Source organism: Vulpes lagopus, chromosome 10 (genome assembly GCF_018345385.1).
Source record: "Vulpes lagopus strain Blue_001 chromosome 10, ASM1834538v1, whole genome shotgun sequence".
In the NCBI taxonomy this organism is placed as follows: domain Eukaryota; kingdom Metazoa; phylum Chordata; class Mammalia; order Carnivora; family Canidae; genus Vulpes; species Vulpes lagopus.
In genome coordinates this window covers 65,941,853-65,959,914 of record NC_054833.1, presented here as the reverse complement: position 1 = coordinate 65,959,914, position 18,062 = coordinate 65,941,853, and the positions used below count along the sequence as shown (strand labels likewise).

General features: G+C 42.8%; 1 protein-coding gene across 2 annotated transcripts; it reads left to right on the top strand.

The window, feature by feature from the left end:
• Positions 1-12,034: 12,034 nt before the first annotated feature.
• Positions 12,035-14,013, top strand: UBB (ubiquitin B). Of its 2 annotated transcripts, none has more exons than XM_041771676.1 (2): positions 12,035-12,187; positions 12,930-14,013. In XM_041771676.1, the coding sequence occupies exon 2, from the start codon at positions 12,936-12,938 to the stop codon at positions 13,851-13,853; it is 918 nt and encodes a 305-aa protein (XP_041627610.1). In that variant the 5' UTR covers positions 12,035-12,187; positions 12,930-12,935; the 3' UTR covers positions 13,854-14,013. The 2 variants fall into 2 exon arrangements, with proteins under 2 accessions (XP_041627610.1, XP_041627611.1); XM_041771677.1 differs by having other exon boundaries at positions 12,092-12,237.
• The last annotated feature ends 4,049 nt before the right edge of the window (positions 14,014-18,062 follow it).

Here is an 18,062-nt window from a genome sequence, read left to right as displayed (position 1 = left end):
TTCTGGGAGCAGGGGTGGATGTCAGAGAAGGCCCTTCTGAGGAGGTAATATTTACACTGCTTAAATTACGACAAAGAAATGGCCATGGGAAGAGTTCTAGGCAAGGGAAACATAAAGTGCAAAGATCCAAAAGTGGAAAAAAGCTTGGATGGCCAGTATGGCAGAAGATAGCAGGGTTGCTGGACAGTTGAGCTCTACTTGCTTCTCCAGCCTCATTTTTGAAAACCCAGACCCACATCTAGGCATCCTAAATCCCAAACATGTACAGCTACCCCTACTATATCCTCAACACACCATGCCTTCTCATTTTTCACCTGCTCCCTCTCAATCATCCTACTCCTGGTGATTGGGCTTCTAAATAATACCTCCAATGAGACCCTTGGGTTCCTCTCTTCCCCTCCTCCAGGCACTAGACTGCTCCTTCCTCCTTTATGCCTCCTCAGAAGTCTATATGTACCCCCCCCTTTTTTTTTTTACATAGTTAGCATTTATTGAGTACTTTCTATATGCCAGGCACTGTTCTAAGCACTTTACCTGTATACTTGGCTTTATGAGGCAGGTCCATTTAAAATCCTCAAAACTTCTATGAGCTAGAAAGTATTACTATCTCTACCATATAGATGAAGAAATGGAGTCCCAGAGAAATTACAATTCACACACAGTTACATAGTGAGTAAATGGCAGAGTCAGGATTTCAACCCAGACAGTTCAGTTTGTATTTTAACCACTAAGCCCTTTTTGCCTTTCAAGATTGATAACAGTAGCTAACATTTATCAAGCACTGCCTATGGACTAGGCTTTCGTCTCTTGATGTAAGTGAACATACTGAATCCTACAATTCTCTGAGGTAGACGCTCTAAGTCCTCACAACAACCCTCCTATTGGCGCTAAGACCAGGACTCTTGTGTGGAGCCCACATCCTCCTAATCAGCAATCCCAATGCCTCCTACATCCAGAAATTGATCAACAAATGTCTGCTGGATGAATGAATGTACCAGCAAGACCCAGTGTCTTCCTCTTGGCTCACAATTCACACTTCAAGAGCATACAGTGCTCAGAAATAGTTGGAAAAAATTATTATAATGGAATATAAATCTGTTGTAGTAAATATATACCAATGAGAGCTGATTAATATAAAGGCTAACTTCACATGCATATTCACTGCATTTCAAATGTCAGATAGAGAAATGCCTTTATTGGGCTCCTGGGTGGCTCAGTGGTTGAGTGTCTGCCTTTGGCTCAGGTCGTGATCCTGGCATCCTGGGATCCAGTGCTGCATTGGGTTCCCCGCAGGGAACCTATTTCTCCCTCTGCCTATGTGTGTGCCTCCTCTGTGTGTCTCTCATGAACGAATATATAAAATCTTAAAAAAAAAAAGAGAGAGAAATTCCTTTATGTATCAGAGGTTGTATTATATATTAGAAGATGTACTATGTACTAACCAACCCCTCTGACAACAAAGTGGGGCAAAGGGCTGCTTCCAAGACAGTTCCCACCATAAATTTAATCCATGTTGAAATGTTCCCACAGCTAACAAAAACAACATATCAATTTATAAAACCATCTCCACCTTTTGTCTAGCTATTGTTCTTTGACTTGACAGCAAATAAATTTCACTTATTAGACACAGTAAATAAAAGTTTAATATGTCATTGAAGGGCGCCTAGGTGGCTCAGTTGGTCAAGTGTGTGCCTTCGCTCACGTCACAATCCCAGGATCCTGGGAACAAGCCTCAAGTTAAGTTCCCTGCTCAGGGGGTAGTCTGCTTCTCTTTCTCCCTCTGCCTCTTCCACTGCTCATGCTCTCTCTCAAATAAATAAATAAAATATGAAAAAAAAATGTCATTGAAATCTCAGAATAGGTTCATGACCCTAAAAAAAGAAATTGGGAAGAGGTCAATAGTAATCAGAAAAAGAAATGAAGAATAATTCCTTGAAGTCTAATGGAATGGTACAAAATTAATTTATCCAAGCAAATAATAGCTACTATTGCCTAATCCATTTTGGATATCTTAGTTTTTTGTTTTTTTGGTTTTTTTTTTTCAAGATTTTTTCATTTGAGAAAGAGAGAAAAGAGAGAGCATGAACAAAGGGAGAGGTAGAAGGAGATGGAGCGGGAAGCAGATTCCCCACTGAGCAGGGCTCCATCCCAGGACCCTGAGATCATGACCTGAGTGGAAGTCAGATGCTGAACTGTTGACTGAGCCACCCAGGTACGCCCCCCACCCCCAATATAGTTTTCTAACAGGTTGGGAAATTGATAGAGCAAACTACCATTCTTGGTTTGAAGAAATCTCCCTAGAAAGGCATTGGAAAAAAGAAAATATCAGTATTTCAAAGGCCACTTCTGTAAAGGGCAAAGGACACTAAACAAAAGGGATAGAAGTGACATTTGCTCAGCATCTACTGAGTGCCAAGTAATTTGCCTAGACTTAAGACTCGATTTGACAAGGTAGGACACCTGGTCCACGTTTTCTTTACAGGTAAGGAAACTGAAGGTTAAAAATGTTAAGTAAAATACACAGTTATAGGGCTGGTATAAAACCAAGCTGGAGGGCAGCCTAGGTGGCTCAGCGGTTTAGCACTGCCTTCAGCCCAGGGCCTGATCCTGGAGCCCCGGGATCGAGTCCTGGGTCGGGCTCTTTGCATTGAGCCTGCTTCTCCCTCTGCCTGTGTCTCTGCTGCTGCTCTCTCTCTCTCTCTCTCCCTCTCTCTCGTTAATAAATAAAATCTTTGAGGAAAAAAAAAAAACCAAGCTGGAAATATGATACGGTTGTGTTTCCGTTCCAAATCTCATGCTCTTTTTGCTGCAGTACACTGCCTTAGGTTCCTAAAAGACTGCACTGGTAAGTTTTATATAATTGCCAAATTCTAAAATTAGAAACAAATGACCAAAAATTGTTAACTTGTTTGTAGGAGCAAACCCAATATCCACTGATACATCCCTCCAGTGACTTAGAGGTCATTTCACTGCCTCTTACAGTTCTTCCTAAGTGCCTCCTTAGAACTTCAAACCAGGGGCATCTGGGTGGCTCAGGAGTTGAGCAGCTGCATTTGGCTCAGGTACTAGGTCCTGGGATCTAGTCCCACATTGGTCTCTCTGCAGGGAGCCTGCTTCTCCCTCTCCCTGTGTCTCTGCTTCTCTGTCTCTCATGAATAAATAAAATCTTAAAAAAAAAAATAACTTCAAACCAATGGACTTGTGATGACTAAATCTACCAAACTATCAGACCTGCCTCAGAAAGGGTCTCCCTATAGTCAGGTCCCAGCTGAAAAGTCTGAATATTAAGTGCTGCTGGGTATACAGAACTGTGAGAACTGCTACATTGCTGGTGAGATTGCAAGTTTGTACAATCACTTTGGAGAGCAGTTTGGCAAAACTTGGGAAGTTTAGGATCACATCTCATAATTTCATTCCTATGTACACTGCCTAGAGACATTCTCACACATGAATACAAGGAAATATACATAGAGATGCTTTTATTGTTGGTAATAATGTAAGATGGTACAGCTGTTATGGAAAACAGTATGGTGGTTCCTCAAAAAATTAAAAATAGAATGACCATATGATCAAGCAATTCCACTCCGGATATATGCCCAAAAGATTTGAAAGCAAGAACTAAACAGATATTTGTACATCCATGTTCATAGTTGCATTATTCACAATCACCAAAGGACAAAACAATCTGCCCACGGACAGATGAGTGGATAACAATATGTTGTAAACACACACAGTGGAATATTGAATTTTTTGAAGTAAGGAAATTGATAAACCTTGAGGACATTATGCTAAAGCCAGTCACCAAAGAACAAATATATGATTCCACTTCTGTGAGGTACTTAATATCAAATTCGTAGGAACAAAGGTAGAATGGTGGTTGCATGGGGCTGAGGGAAGATGGATGGTAGTGATGTTTGTACAACAGTGTGAATGTACTTAATGCCACTGAACTATGTACTTAAAAAATGTTTTTAGCAGCTTTTTAACAGTGAAAAACTAGGAACACCCTAAAGTTAAATTGTAGTATCTTGGGCAGCCCTGGTGGCCCAGCGGTTTAGCACCACCTTCAGCTCAGGGTGTGGTCCTGGAGATCCGGGATCGAGTCCCATGTCGTGCTCCCTGCATGGAGCCTGCTTCTCCCTCTGCCTGTGTCTCTGCCTCTCTCTCTTTCTCTCTCTGCGCCTCTCATGAATAAATAAAATAAAATCTTAAAAAAAAATAGTATCTTCACATAACAGAATACAACATCGCAGCCAAAGTAGTTAAATTAGATCTACTGCCTACATTTATCAACACAGCTAAATCTCAAAAAAACAAAGTTAAAAGAAAAAAAAATTGCATAATGATACATAAAGCATGATATTTACATAAAGCCTAAAAACATGTTTTAGTCTGCTTAGACTGCTATAAAAGAATACAATAGACTGAGTGGTTTAAAAAGAACAGAAATTTATTTCTTATAGCTCTAGAGGCTAGGAAGTCTAATTTTCTGGCAAGTTCAGTGTCTGGTGAGGGCCTGCTTCCCAATTCACAGATGGGAATTTTTCCTCATATGGATATGGAGCAAGGGGGTCTCTGGAGTCTTTTTGGGTTTTTGTTTTTTGTTTTATTTGGGGTTGGGGTTGAAGATTTTAATTCTAAGTAATCTCTACACCCAACATGGGGCTCAAGCTTACAACACTGAGATCAGAAGTCACATGCCCTACCAACTGCACCAGCCAGGTGCCTCTCTGGAGCCTCTTTTATAAGGGCACTAATTCCATTCTACAGGGTTCTTCTCTCATGACCTAATCACCTATCAAAGGCTCCACTTCCAAATACCACCACAATGGGGATTAAGATTTGGCATATCAATTTTGGAGGGTCACATTCAGTTTATAGCAGCATGTAATATTTATGGAAACATAAATGTATAGTATTATCTTTAAAAGGTGCCGGGGGGGGGGGCACCTGGGTGGTAGTCAGTTAAGCATCTGAGTCTTGGCTTTGGTTCAGGTCGTGATCTCAGGATCGTGAGATCCAGCCTCACATAGGGCTTATTGCTCAGTGCAGAGTAGGCTTAAGATTTTCTCTCTACTTCTGCCACTACCCCTACCACCAGAGCTGGCATGCACTTGCTCTCTCTAGCGCCCCCTGCAGCCCAGGGTATGGTCCTGGAGACCCGGGATCGAGTCCAACGTCGTGCTCCCTGCATGGAGCCTGCTTCTCCCTATGCTTGTGTCTCTGCATCTCTCTCTCTCTCTCTGTGTCTCTCATGAATAAATAGATGATAGATAGATAGATGATAGATAGATAGATAGATAGATAGATAGATAGATAGATAGATAGATCTTTAAAAATTAAAATAAAATAAGTACAAAATAAAAGGTGCCTGGGGTTGGGACTCTGGCTAGCTCAGTCGGTAAAACAAGCGACTCTCAATCTTGCAGTCATGAGTTCAACCCCACATCGGGTGTGGAACCTACTTAAAAAAATTAAGGGGCACCTGGGTGGCTCAGTGGCTGAGCATCTGCCTTCGGCTCAGGTTGTGATCCTGGGGTCCTGGGATCAAGTCCTGCATCAGGCTCCTCGCAGTAAGCCTGCATCTCCCTCTGGCTATGTCTTTGCCTCTCTCTATGCTTCTCTCATGAATAAACAAAATCTTAAAAAAATAAAAATAACAGGGCAGCCTGGGTAGCTCAGCGGTTTAGTGCCACCTTCAGCCCAGGGCCTAATCCTGGAGACCCGGGATCAAGTCCCATGTTGGGCTCCCTGCATTGAGCCTGCTTCTCCTTCTGCCTGTGTCTCTGCCTCCCTTTCCCTCTCTCTTTGTGTCTCATGAATAAATAAAATCTTTTAAAAATAAATAAATAAATAAATAAATAAATAAATAAATAAATAAATAAATAACAGGGATGCCTGGGTGGCTCAGTCAGTTGAGTGTTTGCCTTTGGCTCAGGTCACGATCCTCGAGTTCCAGGATTGAGCCCTGCATGGGGCTCCCGGCTCAGCAAGCAGTCTGCTTCTCCCTCTGTCCTTCACCTGGCTCGTGCTCGCTCCCTCTCTCAAATAAATAAAATCTTTAAAAACATTTTTTTTCCAAAAGACACCATCAGGAAAGTAAAAACTCACAGAATGAGAGAAAATATTTGCAAGCTACATATCTAAGAACTTGTATAAAGAACATTTCAAGAACCCTCAAAACTCATCAGCAAAAAGCCAAACAATTGGATTAATTATAAAATGGGCAAATACATGAATAGGCATTTCAGCAAAGAAGATATACATACACCTGGCAAATAACCACAGGAAAACATGTTCAACATCATCAATGATTAGGGAGAAGTAAATTAAAACTATGATAAACTATCACTATACATGTATTAGAGCAGCTAAAATAAAAAACAGTGACAATGCCCAAATGCTGTGAGGATACAGAGAATCTCCCATACATTACTGGTGGGAGTGTAACTCGTACAGCCACTCCACAAAATAGCTTGGCAGTTTCTTGAAAACCTGACCATATATTTACACATGACCCAGCAATGACAGTACTGAGTATTTGTCCCAGAGAGATGAAAACATATGTTCACACACAAAAAATGTGTACATTAACATCTATAGCAACTTTACTTCTAATAGTAAAGAATTAGAAACATCTCAAAAGTCCATCTGTAGGTGGTTGAATAAACCAATTATGGTACATCCATGCCATGGAATGCTGCTCAGCAACAAGAAGGAATGAACTATTGGTATATGTAACACCTTGCATGAATTGCAAGGGAACTATGCTGAGTGAAAAAAGCTACTGTCAAAAAGTCACATACTGGGGTGCCTGGGTGGCTCAGTTGATTGAGTGTCCAACTCTTGATTTCAGCTCAGGTCATGATCTCAGGGTCCTGGGATCCAGTCTTGTGTCTGGCTCTATACTCAGTGGGGAAGTCTGCTTGAGGATTCTCTCTTTCCTTCTCCCTCTGCCCCTTCCTCTACTCTCTCTCTCTAGTAAATAAATCTTTTTTTAAAAAAGTTACAGGGATCCCTGGGTGGCGCAGCGGTTTAGCGCCTGCCTTTGGCCCAGGGCGCGATCCTGGAGACCTGGGATCGAATCCCACGTCGGGCTCCCTGCATGGAGCCTGCTTCTCCCTCTGCCTGTGTCTCTGCCTCTCTTTCTCTCTCTCTCTCTGTGTGACTATCATGAATAAATAAATAAAATCTTTAAAAAAAATAAAAATAAAAAATAAAAAAACTTACATACTGAGTGATTTCAACATTCCCAAAATAACATTATAAAGATTTAGAACATTTTCAACAATAACCAAACTATAGAAAGAACCCAAATGTCCACAGACTGATGAATGGACAAAGATGATGTGGTATATACATACAATGGAATACTACTCAGCCGTCAAAAAGAATGAAATCTTGCCATTAGCAATGACATGGATGGAGCCAGAGAGTATTATCCTAAGTGAAATAGAGAAAGAAATACCATACAATTTAACTCATATGTGGGATTTAAGAAATGAAACAGATGAACATATGGGAAAGAAAATAAAGATGCAGAAAGTGGTTGCCTAGGCTTGGGGGGTAAGGGGTGGGAGAAAGTTGTGACTGTAAAGAGGTACCATCATCCTTATGATGGAATAGCACTGTATCTTGATCCTGGTGATGGTTACATGAATCTACTCAAGAGATAAAACTGTACAAAACTATATACAGGCACACATGAAAGTGCATGTAAAACTGCTAAAATATGAATAAGGTCTGCAGATTCTACCGCTGGTATTTTCCTGTTTTTGACATTGTACTGTAGTTACATAAGGTGTTACTGATGTGGAAAACAAAGCCAAAGAAATATTACATTTCCTTACTACTTGCAGCCCATTGACAAGTCCTTGAAACAGGTAGAGTGAACTTCCTCTGGGAGCTCAGCTGCCTCAATGTTGACCCTTTGCTAAGGCCAAAAGGCAATCTTAACCTGACCACCCACCTCCCAGGATCCTATCAGTCTACTTTAAACATATAGAAATTCTTTTGGAAACTTCCTTGATCTCTACTCCCCAAGATACACATTAGCAATTACCCTCCAAACATATGGCCCACTAATCTGAAGGATCTCATGATTAAGGCTTCACTAATGGTAATAAATGACCTTTTCCTAACAGCAGCTAGCTCCTGAAAGGTCCTGGAAACCATGCTTCCAAAATTCCTTAGAGACTTACTTTTCCAAGGCACCTAGGTGGCTCAGTGGTCAAGCATCTGCCTTTAGCTCCGGTCATGATCCCGGGGTCCTGGGATAGAGTCTCATATCAGGCTCTTTACAGGGAGTCTGCTTCTCCCTCTGTCTCTCATGAATAAATCTTTTTAAAAAGCCACACACAGTAAATACCACCTCACACGCACTAGGATGGCCATTATAAAAAAATAAAACAGAAGATAAGTGTTGCTAGGATGTGGGGAGACTAGAACCCTTGTACGTGACTGGTGGGTATGTAAAATGATGCAGCCATTATGGAAAACGGTATGGAGGTTCCTCAAAAAATTAAAAATAGAATTACCACATAATCCAACAATCCCCTTCTGAGTCTATATCCAAAAGAACTGAAAGCAGGATTGCAAAGTATTTGCACACCCATATTCACTACAGTATTCAAAATAGCTAAGAGGTGGAAGTAACCCAAATACCCATAGATACCTGTAATGTGGTATATACATACAACGGACTATTAACCTTAAAAAACAAGGAAATTTGTCACATGTATGGAGAAATCCTGAAGGTATTATACTAAATAAGCCAACTCCCCCCCCCCCAAAATCACTGTTTAAATCCACTTTTAGAAGGTATCTAAAGTAATCAAAATCAAAGAAATGGAAGGTAGAATAGTGATTACCAGGGCCTGGGAGTGGGGAGAAATGGGGAATAGTAAAGTGAGCATAGGGTTTCAGTTTTGCAAGATGAAAAAATCCTAGGAATCTATAATACAATAATGTGAAATATAATTACTGCCACTTTTTAAAAAGATTTTATTTATTTATTCATGAGAGACACAGAGAGAGAGAGAGGCAGAGACACAGAGGGAGAAGCAGAGGGAGAGGCAGGCTCCATGCAGGGAGCCCAACATAGGACTCAAACCCGGGTCTCCTGGACCACACCCTGGGCTGAAGGCAGCACTAAACCTCTGAGCCACCTGGGCTGCCCTAATTACTACCACTTAACTGCACATTTAAATAATGGAAAGATAAATTTTATAGCATTTTTTTTTTGCCACAGAAAAAGCTGAAGCAAAATAACAAAATGTTCAGATTTAATAAAGTTGGGTATTGCTCATATTATCTCCAACTTTCATTTATGTAATATTCCATAATAAACGTTTTAAAGTAGTTATGTTTTATAGGACAGATTTCATAATTTTAAGGCCCAATATAAAGACAATACAGAATTTTTCCGTGTTCATTGGGATATCCAATACCAAAGTTTCTAACTAGCTGGTAATGAATCAGGAGTCATTCTATCTATCAATTCTATCGAGATAAATAGCCAAATGAGAAAATAACTAACCACCGATGAACCCTATGTTTTAATATAATGATAATGTCAAGAAAACAATTGTGAATTTATCATTGGAACCACAGTTTTCTCACAGATCTTTATTGAAAGACATCTAACCCAATGAAATCACTTAGAATCTCTGTTTTTTCCAAAGGAAATGCCTAGGAAAAAACATTTGCCTATGGAGAGTAAATAAATGCTGGCTTTTTGCTTTGTGTTTTGGTGCTCAAAGTTGTTCCAAAATTGTTTTTTTTTTTTCTTTTCCCCAGTTGAACAAAAGGTAAAACTGCACTTCATTGAAGGAACATATATTGAACACAATGCCAAGTATTATGCTAAATTATCAAATTTCTGCTCTTTGGGATTTTTTTCACTCTACTCTCTGACTTGTTTACAAATTATCTTTTACAATTTACTACCAGAAATGATGTCATTATTAAAATGTTCATTTATAAACAGATCATTAAAAAAAAATCACCTCGTTTTACAAGGTCAGCACTTGACCTCCTTCTGAAAACATTTTGCTTTGTTGAAGTCACCAAATGTCCCAGTTTGGGAAAACATTAAACCAGGAAGCCCTGTGACTAACTTGGTTCTGGCAATCGCTAGAACCCCAAGCGAAGTCATCCCATCCGTCAGGAGATCTCCATTCTAGATTATTCTCACAGCTCAACCTCTATGACTCAGGAGAAGCTGCTAGTTGGTGAAAACAAATTCCAACGCAGTTTAACAAAAATGAAATTTCATACTTTGGGGAAAAAAAAACATTTTATCAACGACCTCCAAGTCCAAAATTATTTTAAAAAAAATTTTTTTTTTATTTGGGAGAGAGAGCGAGCACGAGCAGGGGAGAGGCAGGAGAGTGAGAAAGCAGGCTCTCCGCTGAGCAGGGAGCCTAGATCCCAGGGCCTGGAGATCACAACTTGAGCCAAAGTCAGACGCTTAACCAACTGAGCCACCCAGGCGCCCCACAAATTATCTTAAGGAAACTTATTTTCCTCTGTTATGCAAGTAAGTGGATCTTACCAAGTTTTAGTTTAACTTAAGCTGTCGAGGGGTTAACTCATGAACATCTTTTTTGAATAGTATGCTTAGAAATGTATTTTAAGGACTAGCGACCTTTTTTCTAAGGGGCGTGCAGCTGATTTCTATTAACGTGCAAAACTTCACTCACTTGGGAAGGCTGGAATTACGCCACTAACAACCATCTGCGTGTTTATTTACATCCCCGGCTCCGTGACTCAGACACTGGAGTCCACGTGTCCCCGAGATTTCCACGCCCCTGTCTGACTCAGGGTGTTCGTGTAATCTCCTGGCGGGGCTTGGGGGCCACACCCGGGGGGGGGGGGGGCGAGGGAAGTAAAGCGAGGGGACCAGCTAGAGGTCGGAGCAGGCCAACTCCACCTCCACCGTCGCTTGAGGAGCAAACACGTGAACAGGAGGAGTCCTGTTTTCCGCAATTCCTCGTCCCCCGGAGCTCGGGTTGTGGGCTTCCTGATCCGCATCTTTTTCCCTACCAGAGTCTGGTGAGACAGCAAGGAGGGCAAGAACACTGCAGGTTTCACCAGCGCCACACCTAAGCCGGCCACCGAGTCCTCGGGGGCCTGAGCCGAGCCTCCCAGGGCCTCTACTTGGGGGGAGGGGAGGAGGGGGGGAGGGGAGGAGGGGGGGAGGGGAGGAGGCGGGAGGGGGAGGCCGCCCCCTCCCCCCAACACACACAAGGTCCCGCCACCAGAGTCTAGCCCTTGTGGGAATCCAGGACAAAAGCATTCCGATTCTTAAAAAAAAAAAAAAAAAGCGTCATTAAAGCACCCTCACCCTGCTCTAACCAAGTGCAAAAATAAACCGAGCAGTGCGCGCTCGCGTCAAGATGAGGGGGGGAGGGGAGCGGGTTCGTGCTTCCACGGCGACACTGGCAAAAACAGCGGCGGGCCACACCGTGAGCGCCTCCGAACCCGAACCGGGGCGACCTTCCCAAGAAAGTCGCCGCGGACGAAGCTTTTTCCTTACCCAAAGCTAGAAAAACCCAAGACTTAAGGACGGGAATGGGGGTGTTGGACTTTGGAGGCGGGAGCAATGTAGCCCTCCTCCATCTCCGGCCGGAAGTACCCCATTCTCGCCAAGGCACGCCTCTGTGGCGCACGCGCAGAGTTACTTAGCAACGTCGGCGCTCACCCACCCTAGCTGGAAGCCCAGCAACAACCGAGCCGCCGCGTTTCCCACCAATCAGCGCCGGCCTCGCCTTCCCATGCCTCACCAATCAGCGCCGGCGCCGCAAGGAAGTTTCGAGAGCTTTCGAGGAAGGTCCCCTTAACTCAAATCCATCCGCCTAATCATTTTCCTACTTTTTCCTAAGGGAGGAGAAGAGTCGCCTGGAAGTGAGGGGAGCTGATTTTTTAGAGTCCTTCCTTTGGCTCTGAGGAACTTGGGGCTCGGCTGGGAGGGCCGAACTGGGCCGCGGGAGGTGGGGCCGAGCGAACTATTTTCGGCAGCGTACGGACACTGCGGCTACGTCGGCAGTGATGTGTAACGCAACAGACGCTGCATAAATTTCAGCTCCGCGGAGCCGCGAGCGTTCAGAGACGGCTGGCATTGTTAGGTGGCGGTGTGGGGGTGACTGGACGTGATTGACTTCGGTGTCCTTGCGTTCGTTAGCAGGTACTCGCCGGCGGCTTCGGAGTCTTGGGAGAAGTGCGGAGGCTTTCTAAGTGAGACCAGGCTGAGGGGTTTGGGGGTCGGCGGAGCTGGGGGTGCTCAGGGAAGGGGGTTGGGGGAGGGGAGGGCGAGGTGACGCGGCGCCACGGCGCCCGGCCTTTCCGGAAGAGTGGGCCTTGTTTACGTGAAGGGAGCGGGGGCGGTTGGCGCGCGCGCCGACACTGACTAACCGACTCTTAACCGATGGAGGTTCCATCGCGTCTGCTTCAGAGGGGGAAGGCGGAAAAGAGGTAGTCTAGGGGGATTTTTTTAAACTGTCTGAATTTTGAATCCCAACTCAGTGAAAACTGCCTCACTTCCATTTAAACAATATTTGTCGAGTTTCGTGGTTTTTTTTTTTTTTTTTTTTAATCTGACGTATTTTGCTTAGGTTTTGGGAACATTCCGGGATGGCGGGAGGGAGTGGTGGGGGTGGGCTGGAAGACGATTTATTGAAGAGTCTGGAATAGTTAAGGCTCTCGATACTAACCTTTGAAAGTTATTTTTTTTTTTTTTTTAGTTTTCCATCTTTGGTAAATTGAAGCCCTGACTAAATTTTTATATTTAGTGGTTAACTTAGGATCACTAGAGGGGGGGGCCGTGAGAGATGTTGATGAAGTTAATTGTTCATTTTGAAGAATTGAATGTATGTGAAGGTCACCAAGATCCTGAATTGGTATACTAACGATTTCCTTTTAAACTGTAGGTCAAAATGCAGATCTTCGTGAAAACTCTGACCGGCAAGACCATCACCCTGGAGGTGGAGCCCAGTGACACCATCGAAAACGTGAAGGCCAAGATCCAGGATAAAGAGGGCATCCCCCCTGACCAGCAGAGGCTCATCTTTGCAGGCAAGCAGCTGGAAGATGGTCGCACTCTTTCTGATTACAACATCCAGAAAGAGTCAACCCTGCACCTGGTCCTGCGCCTGAGGGGTGGTATGCAGATCTTCGTGAAGACCCTGACCGGCAAGACCATCACCCTGGAGGTGGAGCCCAGTGACACCATCGAAAACGTGAAGGCCAAGATCCAGGATAAAGAGGGCATCCCTCCTGACCAGCAGAGGCTCATCTTTGCAGGCAAGCAGCTGGAAGATGGCCGCACTCTTTCTGATTACAACATCCAGAAAGAGTCAACCCTGCACCTGGTCCTGCGCCTGAGGGGTGGTATGCAGATCTTCGTGAAGACCCTGACCGGCAAGACCATCACCCTGGAGGTGGAGCCCAGTGACACCATCGAAAACGTGAAGGCCAAGATCCAGGATAAAGAGGGCATCCCCCCTGACCAGCAGAGGCTCATCTTTGCAGGCAAGCAGCTGGAAGATGGTCGCACTCTTTCTGATTACAACATCCAGAAAGAGTCAACCCTGCACCTGGTCCTGCGCCTGAGGGGTGGTATGCAGATCTTCGTGAAGACCCTGACCGGCAAGACCATCACCCTGGAGGTGGAGCCCAGTGACACCATCGAAAATGTGAAGGCCAAGATCCAGGATAAAGAGGGCATCCCCCCTGACCAGCAGAGGCTCATCTTTGCAGGCAAGCAGCTGGAAGATGGCCGCACTCTTTCTGATTACAACATCCAGAAAGAGTCAACTCTCCACCTGGTTCTCCGTCTGAGGGGTGGCTGTTAATTCTTCAATCTTGAATTCTTAGTGCCCAATGATGGCATTGCTCTGCACTCTAGCCATTTGCCCCAATTTAAGTTTAGAAATTACCAGTTTCAGTAAGAGCTGAATCACTGGTTTTCTCAATAGCTGTTCAAAATGTTAATAAAAGTTTTGTTGCATGGTAGCATAATTGTGGTCTGTCGTGAAATTATGTAATGGTGTGGGGCTCCTAGCTGATTAAAACTGTTCAAGGAAGGGACTTAGCATTCAGAATATCCGTTTCATCAACAGTAAGCCATTTTGTTTAAGAAAAAGGTGGGTTGAGTTGTGGGAGATTTATCCTTCGGTCAAGGTCATTTACAAGTTAATGGTTCTGGTGTAATGGGAAACCATTTCTGAGGTATTACCCAGTTAAAAATTGAATATGAACGCTTAGGGAAAGCCAACATGCCTACTTTCCTCTGCCCAATGGGTGTAAACTAAGCTAATCAAGTAGAACTGAAATTTTGGTTGGGGCTGCTGGGTTGTGATTAACTGATTTACTTGCATTGCACTCCAGTTTTAACCATTAGTTGTAAAATCACAATCTTGAGTACATGAGCTAATATACTAACCAAGAATCCAATGGAATCCTAGTTAATAGGTTTGAAAGAACTCAAAAATTTTAAAAGCATCCTGATCCAAGGCAACTTAATAACTTTGGTGGTAGGCAGCAAATGAAGATGGTTTCTAACAATTTTTTAAGTAATGTCTGCCCAGTGTGGGGCTTGAACTCAAGGTTGTTGAGATGTACCAACTAAGAATGATAAAATTGCAACAAATGAGATTCTCTATTTTGAGGCTTGATAAACCTTGAGCTAGATGCAAGCAATTCGAACATGTCTACCAATAAACGCTAAATAAAGGTGTGGTTTCCAGTAGAAAAAATTTAAAGAAGAAATAAATATTTGGGTCTCCTTAATGCCTTAAGTGCTCTATCTTTTTCCCTTTGCTTGTAGTGTAACCAGTATAAATAGCAAATGTGGTTTTCAACTTGGGACATAATGGAGAGTTGCAGAGAGTACAATGTAAGGAGAGAAGTTGGAAGCCTTTTGGTTTTCCCAGGTTTACTCTGTATAGGAAAATAATTTCTGACACAAAAACTAGAAATCTTGAGTGTTGTTGTTAGATTAAGATCTTAAATCAGGGACACCTGGGTGGCACGGAGCATGATCCTGGGGTCCCGGGATTGAGTCCCGCATTGGGCTTCTTGCATGGAGCCTGCTTCTCCCTCTGCCTGTGTCTCTCATGAATAAATCTTTAAAAATTTAAGTCTTAAATCAGAAGTGTGTCTTGAGCTGAGCATTGCCTAGAAATGGGTCTAATAGTTTAGATAAAGCTGGCAGTGGCTTGCATAATTTTGGGAACTGCCTCAGTATGGTTTCTGCCCTAGAAATCTACTTAAATTTGAATATAAAATACTAAATTGGGAGTACTAAAGTCAGTTTCTTTTTACCACTTAACATGGCTATTTTCAGTGAATTAATGCTTGAGCTTTGAGTGCAAATTAGAGTGCTTGGGCCAGAAAGGACAAAAACAGCTATTAAACCTTTAGAGGTGGTAGTGAAAAAATCATAAGGTTTAGGGGAACACCGTACCCTATTAGGTGGGAAGGATTTCACCATTGGAAATGACATTCTTTCCGGTCCCAACGTTTTACAGTTGACTGGCTTAAGGCCTATTTGTAGTTCAGGGCAAGCCAGGGACTCAAATCCAAGTGCCCTGCCAAGTATAACAGATACCTCATGAAATTCATCGTGTTTTATTAGGTATATTCCTTTTTGGCATGTTCTCAAGCTAGTGCTTTTAAACGGGCTTTTTACTGAATTTTCAGCAGAGTAGGAACAGGCCTTTTACCTGTAGAACTGGGTTTCAAAGAAAAATTTGTCTTGTTCTTTCCCATACTTTGCTTTACATTTAAAGCGTTGAAAACCTTGAGAATAAAAGTATTTCACTGAATAAAAACCAAGTGGTGGTTTGGGCAATGGGACTTGAACAGTTGTACTATTTTTCCCAAATCTTTATTATCTTGGCAGGCTTACAGCTTTATGTAGTCTGAAACTCAAAAGATTTCGGTTTATACCGGTTCTCTCAATCTCTTCTGTGGAGTTCCCTACATATTCATGGATTTTAGCAAATTCTCTGCACAGAACTTGAAAATTGACCAAGGGAAATGCTTTCTGAATGTGTTGGGTCTTCACAACCTGTGCTACCAGTTGAGTTTGGGAAATGGGTATCATTCGTGGCCTCAAACCTTGCACTACACTGAATGAAATTGAGGCCAGTTGTAATTTGTGGTTCGTGTTTATTTCTCTTGACTATTGGTAAAGTATCAGCAGTACCGTGGGGAAATGTGACTGAGAATAGAGTTTTGCTCTTGGGATGTCCCAGAAAGGGATGGTGATAAAGATTTGCTTATGTATCTGAATCCAGAATCACTCATTTTTATCCCTTATTCAACTTAATTTTCTTCGTTCACTTAGAGTTAGTTCCTGTCTAGGAACTCCTAACTAGCAGTTAGCTAGTTCTCAATTGCAGGGTTAGTCCAGATGCCAAAGAGCCCATGGGAAGGAAGAGACATATGCTGCTACAGCCTGTGGTGCAAGAACCACCCCCCCACACACAAACCTGCCCTTTAAGGAAATGTTTCCCAATAAAAGAAGGGTTTCTGTTAATAACTTTCTATTTCTTGTGATCTTCACTGAAAGAGTGTTCATCATACCTGTGTACAAAGATGTGCTAAAAGAGGGGGCCCCCTGGGTGGTTTAGTTGAGTGTGTGACTCAGAGTTGTTTGAGCCTCCTCCTGTTGGGTGTAGAGATTACCTAAATCTTTAAAAACAACAAAAGTGCTGAAAACATGCTTGATATACTGAAGGAAGTAGGGTCCAGGTGCTAGTCTGTGTCCTGATGTCACTCCAAGATAGTTTTTGCCAGTTCTCGGTGAAATGAAAAAGGACAACAGCACAGTTAATTTTACATAATTTATGCCTTCTGTAAAAATGTTGCCTGCGGCCCTGAAGAAAAGACTATTTGAGTTCAAATCACTACACCACCTGCTGGCTTGTAAACTTGGGCAACTAATTTATCCTGTCAGTACATCAGATTCCTCATCTAGAAATAGTGTTAATTACACATATCTCCGAATAGGAGGATTATATGTTAAAGTGCTTAAAACAATGCAAAAACTTGCTTGTTGTTTTTACTGCTATTTATTGCAATAGCAAAATTGGAAATGACCTATAATTGCCCATGAAAGGAGAGTCGTCACATTATAATACAAAAAAGAATATGGGAGGTAGAAACTGACATGAAATAACATTAAGTGAGGGGATCCCTGGGTGGCTCAGCGGTTTAGCACCTGCCTTCCGCCCAGGGTCTGACCCTGGGGACCTGAGATCGAGTCCCTCATTGCGCTCCCTGCATGGAACCTGCTTCTTCCTCTGCCTGTGTCTGTGCCTCTCTCTCTGTGTCTCATGAATAAATAAATAAAATCTTCTAAAAAATTAAACATTAAGTGAAAAATGCTCTAGAGCATGAAGCGAATGGGTGCGTAAGCATGTAGGAAGGTTTAACATTGGTTGCTTCAGGAGAGTAGGGAATGTATTTTTAATTCCTTTCTAGATATTTTCAAATCTGCCACCCATCAGCTTTCAGGAAGACAAGCCATTTACAACATAACAGCATTTTTCACAAGCAGCCCCTGTTCAAGAGCCAGTGATGTAATTCTGAAGTCAAACTGTGCTCCCGAATTGGATAGAGTCACAAGTGTCTTTCATTCTCTGTGGATCACCCAGGACCTCTGGAAACTACATCTCATGAGACTTCTTGAACCTCAACACACTTTATTTTAGTTCTACTCTGCTCATTCCTCAAAGAATCTGTCAGGGCAAGCCATGACTCCCCTTTATTCAGGCCTAACCAACTCTGAGTGGAAGCTTTCAGACAAATGTAAATTTTGGGGAAAGGATCTTGCACTTTGTGCAACCATATTAACAGAAAAATAAGTGCTAAGATTGCTTCCTTTTCCATACTTTCTTGATCCCATCGCTATCCTTATCCTTCGTTTTGGGAGTGGGGGAGATCCTCAGAAATAGAGTGGTAAAGCTTACTCTCCAGCTTGCAGGTCTCACCCAACCCCTATAATTTATTCCAGCATCTGCTCTTCTGACCACCTGACACCTACCAGGACTCCT

What these genes read in the sequence shown, in the direction of transcription:
- UBB (XM_041771676.1), top strand. Translation starts at nt 12,936, where the DNA reads ATGCAGATCTTCGTGAAAACTCTGACCGGCAAGACCATCACCCTGGAG.